The sequence below is a fragment of the Dendrobates tinctorius genome, unplaced genomic scaffold, assembly GCF_039654945.1.
Source record: "Dendrobates tinctorius isolate UK_male_01 unplaced genomic scaffold, ASM3965494v1 ptg000001l, whole genome shotgun sequence".
Classification (NCBI taxonomy): Eukaryota; Metazoa; Chordata; class Amphibia; order Anura; family Dendrobatidae; genus Dendrobates; species Dendrobates tinctorius.
In genome coordinates, this window is record NW_027361669.1 from 14,125,130 (window position 1) to 14,137,611 (window position 12,482).

General features: G+C 44.6%; 1 protein-coding gene across 2 annotated transcripts in view; it reads right to left on the reverse strand.

Moving 5' to 3' along the window:
* The window catches only part of F12 (coagulation factor XII), a 163,894-nt gene that overhangs the window by 34,034 nt on the left and 117,378 nt on the right, over positions 1–12,482 (reverse strand). For both annotated transcript variants that reach the window (XM_073566912.1, XM_073566995.1), the window contains exons 10-11: positions 11,677–11,974; positions 582–718 (exon numbers count right to left, since the gene is read on the reverse strand). In XM_073566912.1, the coding sequence (XP_073423013.1) occupies positions 582–718; positions 11,677–11,974 (435 nt within the window). The remainder of the gene's footprint in view (positions 1–581; positions 719–11,676; positions 11,975–12,482) is intronic.

The following is a 12,482-nucleotide window of genomic DNA, read 5'->3' on the forward strand; positions in this document are numbered from 1 at the left end:
ACGTCGCTGGTGCTGATCGCTGGTGAAGCTGCCTGTTTGACAGCTCACCATCGATCATGTAGGGACACACCAGCGATCCCGACAAGTTGATAAAGTTGTCGGGATCGCTGGTGAGTCGCTATGTGTGATGGGGCCCTTAGATGGTCCATATACGATCCATGAAATACAATCATGTGAACTCAGGCTTATAATACTGCTAAGAAAGGGGCTACATGGCAACTTTGACTCATGGGGTTGGCCTTCATGCGACTGGCTTGTCACAGCCGCAGTACCCTCAGAGTCAAAATGTGACCCAATTCACTCATATTGCGATACTTACCGAACTGTGGCTGTTTGACAAATGGCTAAAGTCGCCATGCAATGCCAGCCTAAATGTCTGGACACTTGTTATTACTGGATTCAGGTGTTTCAGCCATACGCAAAACAAACGGATGCATAAAATCAAGCACACAGCCATATAGTCTCCACACACATTGGACCACAAGAAACTGCCAATGTGCCGGATTGTCCCTGGCCTAATGTAAGAGCTGCATCACTTGTGTCATAATATTCCTGCAGCTACCTGGCTCCTCACATCATACCTATATCATTGTGATATGTCTCATCAGAAAAGCCTTTATGGATAATGTATTTCTGCACTGTGAACGTGGCAGTCCGATAATCTGACGTGTTGAACACATTCTGTCCTAGGACCACACTGATCTTGTTCACACTGGGTCTGTAAAAAATGGGAGCAATTGCTACATCAATATCAACATTTTGGTACTGTGAGTATCTAAGTCAGCTTATACAAATAAACCTAAAGGAAGGAGCTGTGACAAGAAAGCCTTTCCTATCACGACAAGGATTTCCAAAAATTGGACCCGGTGGCAAATATATTGTGCGATCGGTGTGTAAAAATCGGACAGCACTCGCATGGTCCGAGTGCTGTGTAATTTTTTTTCTCGCACCCATTGACTTCTATTGCAGGATGCAATCCGAATTCCGATTACAATCGCAGCATCCTGCAACTGTTTTCCAGTCTGATCGTGATCTGATCTGGAAAAAAAAACGCAGATGAACACACAATCATAGAATAACATTGGTCCAAATTCAATACGATTTATCGGATTGCGTTCGTCCGATTTCATCGCAAGTGGGAATGAGCCCTCAGGCTGCATTTACAAACTGCAGCAACCCTATCCTGCTGAAGTCTTCTTACTGTTTTCCTGCACAATCACTTTATCTTTCAGGAAAGCAGCTGTGGAAGACTGCAGAGGCACAAGGCTGTAGAGGTTTCCAGCCACGGTGTGACCCATCCATTTGAACAGGCCACTAACATCAAAGCAGTACACTGTGTTGCATTTAGCAATGCAGCCACAAGCCATACTGACTTTAAAAATTCCCGTGTCCATACACTGCACACAGGATCAAACAAAAGTGGGCAACAATTGCTAACAAGAGAGAGAGGGATGAGAGCATGCACATACTGACACTGCAGGAACCAAGTGAGTGCGGGCACACAGTGTCGGTGTGTGCACGTTCTCATCCCTGTCTACTGTCTGGATCAGTAACCCACTACTATGTAATCTTGTGTGCAGCAAAGGTTTGCTGCAGACAGGAGAGCGGGATAAGAATGTGCCTGCACGCGCTGACACTGTGTGATTGTTTTTCTTATGCAGTGTCAGTGTATGACAGGCTGAGGAATCAAGTCAGGCAAAACTCTAAAGCAACCTTAAGGGGTGGTGTTAAGGATTTTAACTGAGGGGTAGAACAATGTACTGAGCCTTTGGGTATGCCAAAAGTGCAACAAGGACCCATACTTTACATATCCAATAACACATTTTTTTTTTATGTAATATGAAATAAGTAAATTCTAAGCTACTGGAGGATGGCCGCCAGACAGGTCCTTGAGGGTAGATATGTATCATTGAGGTTGGTAGATTTGATGATGTGAACTCGGAAAAGCATGCTCCAGCACATATAGTGCTGAGAGAGTTAGTAGGCCATTCCAGGGTCGGCCTTTATGAGCAGTCAAAAGAGATGGGTGGGATTGCTAACATATCCCCACCCCAGGGGCGTGGTTTGGCAGATAAAATGGATACCAAGTGTCTCATTCAGTGTCTGTGACTGGAGATGTGTGGATCTCCTATGTGTTGGTCTGTGCTAAGGCCTAAAGAATCGGACACTTTCCTGAGCGGGCGGACCCGCTGTATTGCATGGACATTTTACTTTGTGTTTTCACTTTCTGCATGAAAAGACTCTTCTTTTGTTTGCTTATGCTTAAGCAGGTTTATGGAGTTTTAATAAACCTGACTGGATATTTTAACAAAACCGCTTCCTGGACAGCCCCCACAGCAATTAGAGCGGGGGCTACATGGGTTTCTAGCACTTAAAGTTTAAAGGATGTTAAACAAGGGTTAGTACTATTATGCTGTTTTCCAGTTTTTGTTTTTATAGATACCTTAAGTTCTCATGAGGATCCTCATGAGCAAAATGGTAAAGGGTTAACAGTCCCTGTTGTCAAGTAACGGAGATGGGCGATCGCCCTGATAGGCTGACCTGGTCGTCTGTCAGATGTCACTCTTTTTGGTGAAAAAAGTGCGGGAAGGTGAGCTATTTATACCCCTCCCTCAGGTTTTCGCCTCAGTATCTCTGTCACCATGGACACGCACATGGCTGAAGTCCAGAGACGTGTGTCAGCTGAGGATGGCATGGATTGGCTTCATTCCTATTTAGAAGCCATGGGTTCCCCTGTGCTTTCCGTTCCTACTACTGTCTCTGTGCCCATGGAGCCCACTGTGGTGGAAGCTGTGACCGAGGACCCCTTGCCGCTAGACGGGCCATCCAGGAGCAGGGAGAAGAGGAAGAGGCGCTCCGAGGACATCTATTCACTGGATCCATCCCCTGTCAGGAGACCTGTGGCTTCAGCACAGCATGGAGGAAGATGTCCTGTCACGGTGGACCAGGACGAGAGGAGGCCCGTACTCTTGCGGGTTTATCGTTGGTCACAGGACCTACCATCTGTGGTTTCTCGTCGGGTTCCGGACCCAACACAGCACCTGACCTCAGCAGCAGCAAGTGTTCCAGAGGTGAGGCCTACAGAGACCGGCCTGTGTCACCGACGGCTGCTTCGCTCGCTACTTCCTCACGCCACAGGGAGCCAGCTGATGAACCCCGACATCAGGATCGACATCACAGGCTGACTGCACCAGCAGTCAGCGCTGCAGTGGCCCAGGCTTGGGCTAATCATGATGCCTCCTTCAGCGATGAAAATAGGGAATCCCTGAGACATCGTTCCCCCAGGACTGTATGAGAGCACGAGATCGTGTCTTGTCCCCTCCTGCAGGAGTTGGTGAGCTGTTTTCCTACGAGTGTCGGGGATCTGCTGTATTGGATGAAGGGGGGTAGATGAGTTTATACAGAAAGTAGTTAGCCAGGCTTTGGCTACATCGGGTATATACCCGATGCATCAGCTGCATCCTCCTAATACACCAGAGTCACATGGCATAGCTGAATCTTTGCTGAAAGAAGCGATGATTTGTAAGATGTCACCATTAGGTTTTCACTTGTCAGATTCTGTTAAAGAGAAGATTTGGCAGCAAGAATATGGGTCGCCCTCACACCCAGGGCAGCGGGGTACTCAGTATCGGGCCGGTGTCAGGGGAATGTGTCACAGCAGCGGTGACCCGGTCCGTGGCCCTGGGCGCCCAACATCAATGGCGGTGATGTTTGTAATATAGTTTATATGGATAGTTCGTGACGCCACCTGTGGTGCTCGGCAAGTATGATGTTAGGCCGATGATGCGGGCAGATCCTCTGGGACTGATGGTATGCGCAGCTCAGATGGTAAAGCTCCCCACAGGCGGAGCTGTAGTCCCAGGGCAGTGTAGATGAAGTAATGGCGGGGAGGCGCAGTTGGTGTAGGTGTAGGTACCCAGGTGTAGCAGAGCTGGAATAACTGGAGGACCCCAGAGTATGCGGTTCCAAAGCTTTACTCACTGTTTGCAGTTCACACAACTGCCTGCCTCCGCACTGTGTTCTTCAGGTCAGGGCCCCAGCCAACCTCCAGGCAGGATAGGATTCTCCCCTCCACACTCCGCCAATATGTACCTTACTGAACGACTCCTCCAATGCGCCTTTAGGTGCGAAGCACTCCAGTACTTAGTTACCCTGAATGCCTCTCTCTAGGTGTTCCTAGTTTCTACTTGTATGACAGACAGCTGTAGCCTGCTTCGGGGAGTCCTCTCTGTGTCACGGCTCTCTATTCAATTGCTGTTGTGTCCCAAGTCTATGATGGGAGTAAGGCGTTAGTGGCTCACTACTCCTCTGGTGTCTGTTGCCGGACATAAAGATCCAATCAACCTCGGGGACTGGGCCCCGGCCTTTGCGCTCTGGACTGGAAGGGTTCTCTCTCTTTCTCAATCTGCTTCCCACCGTCCTTCTATTCTCCTTCGTTCCGATCTGTTCTATCTCTTTTATGGAATCTGTAGTCTCCAGTCTACGTCTCTTTCTCCTTCTCTTCCTTCCCGTGCCAGCTGGCCAGTTCACTTGGGCAGCTGCAGCACTCCTTCCTCCATCCCTTCTTCCAGGGATCCCCACTCCTCACTGAGTGGCTTCCTGTCAGACTGACTCACTGACTGACTGACATGAAATCCTACACCTTCCCTCTCTTTTATATCTAACTCCACCCGCCTCCCCAGCACCTCTCGTGTTACGAAGCCAGGGACCACAAAAGGCACCCTATGACCTTTCCAGCATAAAGCATGGATGGGTTCCCTGCTGAACTATCCTGTGTGTGGGGTGCAGGTGTTGGAATGTGGAAGAGAGTTCCCACCCTACCTGGATGGTGGGGTACCACACCTTAGGAGAAGGTGCAGTACCTCAGTGGCGACTGAAGTCTCAGGGGTGCCACAAATATATGGATATATTTACCTTGCTCCCAAATTATAAACCTGCGTCCGATAAGAAAGATAAGATGGATTCAGATTGGGACAAGTGAAAGACTTTTAAGTCTTTCCACAATTGGATACAGGCATTCTCTATTTATGCTTCCGTGTTGAGTGAGAAAAAAAATGACCTTTTGTTCTGGTTTGTTTCAACACTAGGATATAATATTGGAAGCGTACCGCAATTTTGGTTAATGCTTGGTTGGCCTATGATGAAGCGTTCAGGCAAAAACTTGCTCTTCACTCCACTGTAAGTTGGGGTGTTAAGGACATGGGGCTGTGGATCAACTTGATGCTGCCCCATCATCACATGACCCAGAGGCCTGCATCACAGCAGCCCTTCAAAAAAGGTGTGTGCTTCTCGTTTAATGACGCTGGGTATAAATGGCCAAACACTTGTCGTTTTCACCACAAATGTTCCTATTGTGGTAGAATGCACCCAGCGTCTAAGTGTTTCAAGAAACAGACTGCCAATGCACAACTCCCCGGTTCCCGGAGGTTGTTTCAAAAGGGACAAACGCCGGAGAGGTTGGACGCTATGTGTCCTTCGCTTGACAGTTACCCAGATCGGGAGAAGGCGCGCCTGCTCATTAATGGATTTTCAAATGGTTTTTTCGTGCTGAGTTTCCAAGGACCAGGTGGTTCATTTGACAACTTGGTGTCGGACCGCAGTCACGATTCTGTTGTTTTGGACTACATTCAGAAAGAGTTTTCTCTAGGTTGCATTGAGGGCCCTTTTTGTTGTCCCCAGTTTTCGGATTTTAGAGTTTCCCCATTGGGTGTGGTACCGAAGAAAAAGGCTGGAGCCTTCCAGATTATTCATCATTTATCGTACCCGCCTGGGCGTTTGTTGAATGATGAAGTATCTTTGCTGCACACGTCGGTTTCATACACTTCTTTTGACATCGACGTCAACCTGTTACGTACACATGGTCAAAATTCCTTGATGGCCAAGGCAGACGTGAAATCTGCCTTTCGGATTTTTCCGGTTTCCCCGTCCGGTTTCGACTTACTGGGTTTTCAATTCCAAGGTATGTTTTTCTTCGATAAGTGCCTACCGATGGGCTTTTCCTTATCCTGTTACTATTGTGAGGCGTTTGCCACGTTCTTACAGTTGGTAACTGAGCAGTCCATAGCATCCAGTAGTATGTTATATTACTTGGATGATTTTTTTGTTTTTTGTTTTTGCGGAATCTTTTGATTGCCATTGCTTAGTGTCGGGTTTTCGGGATATTGCCGATACTTTTGGCGGTCCCTTGGCTGCTGAGAGATCGGTGGGCCCTTGTCATGTTATTGAATTTTTGTGCATAGTCATTGATTCTGAGCGTATGAAGTTTCGTCTTTCCACTGAGAAAGAGGAGAAACTTATTGTTGGCACCCAGTGAGTGCTTACAGCCGCAAAGGTCACCCTAAAAGTGTTGCAATCACTTTTAGGCAGCCTCAATTTTGCTCTGCGTATTATGCCGATTGGTTTGGTGTTTTGTAGGCGGTTATATGACAGTATGAAAGGTGTTTCATCCACGTTCGCGCATATATGTGTGACTGCGGCGATACGTGCGGATTTGTCGATTTGTCTTCGTTTTTTGAGTCAGTTTAATGGCGTCTGCTGCTTACAAGACCCATTTGTTTTTTCAACCGGTGTGGGTTTGTTCTTGGGCTTTGTGTCGGACGTGAGTTTTCACATTCGTTTTCATCAGTATTGGGTCACTGAGCGGTTCCCGGTTCATTCCTCCACTATACCAGTAAGACATTGTGTTGTGAGCTCATCTGTTCATTCACCTTTTGTGTCCGAGGATCTCCCTCTTCTGGTGAAGGAAGGTAGTGAGGCTGATTTGGATGAAACCAAACACCTGATCAGGTGGATTGTGACTGGGTAACAGGAACTTCAGACTGAATATAAGGCAGCCGACCCCCTTCTGAGTGGCTGGTGATTTCTCTGCTGGATTCTTGGTGACCAGTCTGATTCCTGCTTCCCAAAGATCAGTTTTTGCTCTGCTATTGAACTTATTAGTTTTGGTTTTGTTTACCTTGTTTTGGAGTTCAGCCATCCCTGGCTGGGGGTGTGCTGGATTCTTATTCCTTGATCAGTGTTCTCTTTTGCTCTGCTTTCAGAATATTCTGAGTGCTGATATAGGGTTTGAAGTCTAGTGACTTCAGGGTCCTTTTTGCTTATCAGTTGTGTTGGTAATATTTTTAGCAGGGTTTTCTCGGATTGCAGACAGCAGCTTTTCTGTCCTGTCCTTTTTAGTTAGCTTGGGCCCCATCGTTTGCTCATCCTATCTTTATATCTGTGTTAGTGTTTTCATTTTGCTTCACCGTCATTATATGTTGGGGGCTGCCTATTGCTTTGGGGTCTGCTCTGGGGCAGTCAGTTTTTCCCTTTTCTCTCTTTAGGCTTATTTAGATCTCTGGCTGTGACGAGGTGTCTAGGATCACCATAGGAACACTCCACGGCTACTGCTAGTTGTGTGATAGGATTAGGGGTCTGCAATCCGCTAGTTTCCAACCTCTCTGATTTTCTGGGCTGAGCTTGCATTTTTGTTTTTTCCTCCTCGGTGACTCAATCATAACACATTGGTTTTAAACTGAATTTTTGTAGTCATAGTGGCGATGACTTTATGGGGGTCTGACTTGTCTAATAAGCGGATCACGTTGCTGTCAAGTAGCCCTGGTTTTGTCGGAGCCATTAATATGATGTCATCTAAGAGTTCGGATGTGGCGGAGTTACTAAGACATTTAGTTCCGTTATGTTTAATCTATAACATTTGGCTGAAGGCCTCCTTGCGGGATGAGCTACCTGTTTTGGTAAAAGATTTTTTCTCTTCTCAGGATTCGAAGGAGTCCGGCAGAGCCTCTTCGGGCAATGAACGGGAAGGGATACCTTGCCCAGCAAATATTTGGTGCTTATACCCGAGTTAGCTGGTGACTACATTTGTAGTTCTGTGGCTCCTGTAACATGGGCTGTTTACTCAGCCGAATGCCGTGAATGGTTGCACTTTTGTACATTGGAACAGATACCTCCGCTGTTTGCCAGGGTTTCGGTGGTTTTACGATTCTTGGAAGGATGGGTGGCTAAGGGTTACGGCCATTCCAGCATTTACAAAATGGTATAGGGCATATCGTTTTTTCTTAAGTTAAAAGGGGCTTCTTCACGGTTCCCTGTTAAGTAATTCCTCAAAGGGTTGAGGAAGCAGCACTCCCGATTGGATAGGAGGAGAGCTATCACCATTGATTTAATGACTTGCTTATGGGATGTGTTACATTTGGTGTGTTTTAATCAAGTTGAAGTTTTGATGTTTAAGTCTTGTTTTTCTCTTGCGTTTTTTGGAGCCTTCCGCGTTGGCGAATTGATCTGCTTCAGTAACGCTCGATACTCTGGTTTGAACATACCGGATGTGGATCCTATGGTAAATAGAGTAGTCGTTCGGGTTCGTAAATCTAAGATGGAGCAAGTGGGTAAGGTGGGTGTCAGTTCACCTCCAGGCGATTCCAGGTTCTGCACTCTGCAAGCACTCGACTTTGAGTAATTGGTTATCGGTTCGCCCAAAGGTTGACGGCCCTCTGTTTATTCATGAAAATGGTTTTCCTCTGACTCGGTTTCAATTCTCTTCAGTATTGCGAAGTTGTATGTCTAAATTGGGGTTGAAGAATTTTCAGTTCTCCTTCCACTCTCTTCGTATTGGCGCAGCAACAGAGATGGGCGTCAGGAAGAGTTAGATTGTACATTCGGCCTAACAGTATTGTTTAATTTTTTTACGTTTTTTCCTTCACAGGCAAGAAGACTATATGGATTGTAGGCCATTCATATATATATTGGGAAAAGAAGAGGGTCCTAGGACGACCTAATTCTGAAAATCTTGGTTTCGAGCATGATGTCTTGCATATTTGTTGGTATGGGCATGAGGTGGGCTTCCCTTTATGACATGTTGGTTGCTTTGTCTCACCGATTTCCTCAACCCAGCTAAATTATTCTGCATCTGGCTGGTAATGATCTTGGAAAAATACGCACGCGTGAGTTGCTTTTTCAGGTCCGCCAAAATTTGTTATTGGCGCATACTATGTTTTCTGAAATTGTGATAATTTTTTTCCGAGATCATCCCACGCTTGTTATAGTCTTCACATAATTTACAATTTTTGGAGGGCATTCGTAAACGGTTTAATAAGTTTTTGGAGCGCTTTATGCCCTAGATGTGTGGTTTTTCACATCAAAACATCGATTTGGAGGGTTTCTTACCGGGGCTTTATCGCCGGGATGGTGTGCATTTAGATGACATTGGTTTAGATATTTTCAATATGAGTTTGCAGTCTGCACTCGAGAAATGGCTGAGGGGGTGGTGGCCACCCCGTGACCAATGTGTCCATGTGGGGAAAGTTTTAATTCTAAAATGGTCCTGAGTTCATTGGTTCTTACATGGACTTTGATAACTTTGGTTATTTTAGTGTTAATTAATTTTATATTTATTCATTTATTTTAAAAAAGTAACCCTATTAAAGTCACTCGGCCATTTCATGCCAGCTAAGGTGTCTAGTGCTTTTTTTTTTATCGTCTGCTTAGTTAAGAAATAAATAGGACCTGCAATCCCATGTGTCTACCTAAACTGCAGCTGAGTGAGTACAAATCTCTTCACTACTAATAAGTGTGATTAATTATTATAGGGTCTCATTCCCATACATGAATGCATAAATGGTTTAATGTCAGTTTTGGGAGATACAGACTTTTGTGAAAAATATGTACCAAAAACTATTTGGCCATAAAGGGGCTGCCCAGAAGAACACTGTATGACCTATCGTCATTTTGTGATGAGGCCTACTGCTTGAACTACTGCAGTCCCAAGAGTACAGAGGGCATGCACAACCTACGTTCCATTCTCTTGTGATTGCTGATGGTCCTAACACTCAGACTCCCTACAATCAGAAGCTTATGACTTACTGTATCTTGATAGCTGATAAAGGGGTTTTCCTAAAATCAAAATTTAAATTAAAAACCCATAGCATAATTTATATATCTACAGTGGGTACGGAAAGTATTCAGACCACTTTACATTTTTCACTCTTTGTTTCATTGCAGCCATTTGGTAAATTCAAAAAAGTTCATTTTTTTCTCATTAATGTACACTCTGCACCCCATCTTGACCTAAAAAAACAGAAATGTTGAATTTTTTGCAAATTTATTTAAAAAAAACTGAAATATCACATGGTCATAAGTATTCAGACCCTTTGCTCAGTATTGAGTAGAAGCACCGTTTTGAGCTAGTACAGCCATGAGTCTTCTTGGGAATGATGCAACAAGTTTTTCACACCTGGATTTGGGCATCCTCTGCCATTCTTTCTTGCAGATCCTCTCTAGTTCCGTCAGGTTGGATGGTGAACGTTGGTGGACAGCCATTTTTAAGTCTCTCCAGAAATGTTCAATTGGGTTTAGGTCAGGGTCCTGGCTGGGCCAATCAAGAATGGTCACAGAGTTGTTCCAAAGCCACTCATTTGTTATTTTAGCTGTGTGCTTAGGCTCATTGTCTTGTTGGAAGGTGAACCTTCAGGCAAGTCTCAGGTCCACAGCACTTTGGAAGAGATTTTCATCCAGGATATCTCTGTACTTAGCAGCATTCATGTTTCCTTCAATGGCAACTAGCCGTCCTGTCCCTGCAGCTAAAAAACATCCCCATAGCATGATGCTGACACCACCATGTTTCACTGTTGGGACTGTATTGGGCAGGTGATGAGCAGTGCCTTGTTTTCTCCACACATACCATTTAAAATTATCACCAAAAAGGTCTATCTTCGTCTCATCAGAGCAGAGAATCTTATTTCTCATAGTTTGGGAGTCCTTCATGTGTTTTCTAGCAAACTCTATGAGGGCTTTCATATGTCTTGCACTGTGGAGAGGCTTCCGTCAAGCCACTCTGCCATAAAGGCCTGACTGGTGGAGGGCTGCAGTGATAGTTAACTTTGTGGAACTTTCTCCCATCTGCCTATTGCATCTGTAGAGCTCAGCCACAGTGATCTTGGGGTTCTTATTTACCTCTCTCACCAAGGCTCTTCTCTCACGATTGCTCAGTTTGGCTGGATGGCCAGGTCTAGGAAGACTTCTGGTGGTCCCAAACTTCTTCCATTTAAGGATTATGAAGGCCACTATCCTCTTAGGTACCTTGAGCACTGCAGAACTTATTTTGTAATCTTGGCCGGATCTGTGCCTTGCCACAATTCTGTCTCTGAGCTCCTTGGCCAGTTCCTTTGACCTCATGATTCTCATTTGGTCTGACATGCACTGTGAGCTCGACAGTTGTGTGCCTTTACAAATCAAGTCTTATCAGTTTATTTAAGCACAGCTGGACTCCAATGAAGGAGTAGAACCATCTCAAGGAGGATCACAAGTAAATGGACAGCATGTGACTTAAATATGAGTGTCTGAGCAAAGGGTCTGAATACTTATGACCATGTGATATTTTGGTTTTTCTTTTTTAATAAATTTGCAAAAATTTTACATTTCTGTTTTTTTCCATCAAGATGGGGGGCAGAGTGTACATAATGAGAAAAAAATGAACTTTTTTGAATTTACCAAATGGCTGCAATGAAAGAAAGAGTGAAAATTGTAAAGAGGTCTGAATACTTTCCATACCCACTGTATATCATTTTGACCCTTAAATTGTTAAACAATCCAAAATACTAACAAAATGCAATATTTAACGTGAGAATGAAATGAAAGCACAACTTTTTGTGTTAAATGACTTAATTTAAATGTTAATCTTACCTACGATCCAAACAATGAGCTGCAGTTAAAACCCAACAAGAGGAGATGAGTGTCCCTCCACAAAAGATTTCTCCAATGTAGATAGCAGCCATATAAGGATGAGATGCTGGCAGTGCAACCCATCCCCCTACAATACGTGGTGTTATCGATGGGCTTTTCCGAAATGTCTTCCCACAGTCCGCAGGTATGCCTTGGGTGGAATCCTTAGGTACTGCTGTAGTGACTGGCGGATCAGGGGCAGATGGCACAAACTGTGTTGTAGGTTTGGGTTGAATGCTTGGTGAAGATGAAGTACTCGCTGCAAAGACATAAAAATGTCATCATTTCTTGTAGAAACTTGTCATTGTTGAAAGTGCTGTTTAGAGCCATTCAGGTGAACCTTGTAAGATGTTGGAGATTTCGTTTTTATATAATTTTATTTTAATTTTAATTTTATATAATTGTAATTTAGGCTATATTTAGGCTAGAGTATGATTGTCATTTGGAGTTCTTTTAACATGATACATTGATGGAGACCAATATGTTCTTTTAGGCTCTTTTTGCATGTTGTGTGTTCACAAAAGGTGCCTTCTTTCATGAACACACATCTTTTGCCAGTTTTACAGCAATGCCAACATGACACCATTGCTTTTAGAACACTCAGGTGTAACATTCCTTTTTCGAGTTTACCTGTGCATTTAACAGTCTATGCACTTAAAACATCTTTTAGATAGTCATTTTTAGGTTTTCCCTAATGAAGCTGTTACTGGAAAATTACAACAGTTTTTTTCCGGAAGTGGTTTCGCCAATGGGTCTTTCTTGCCATG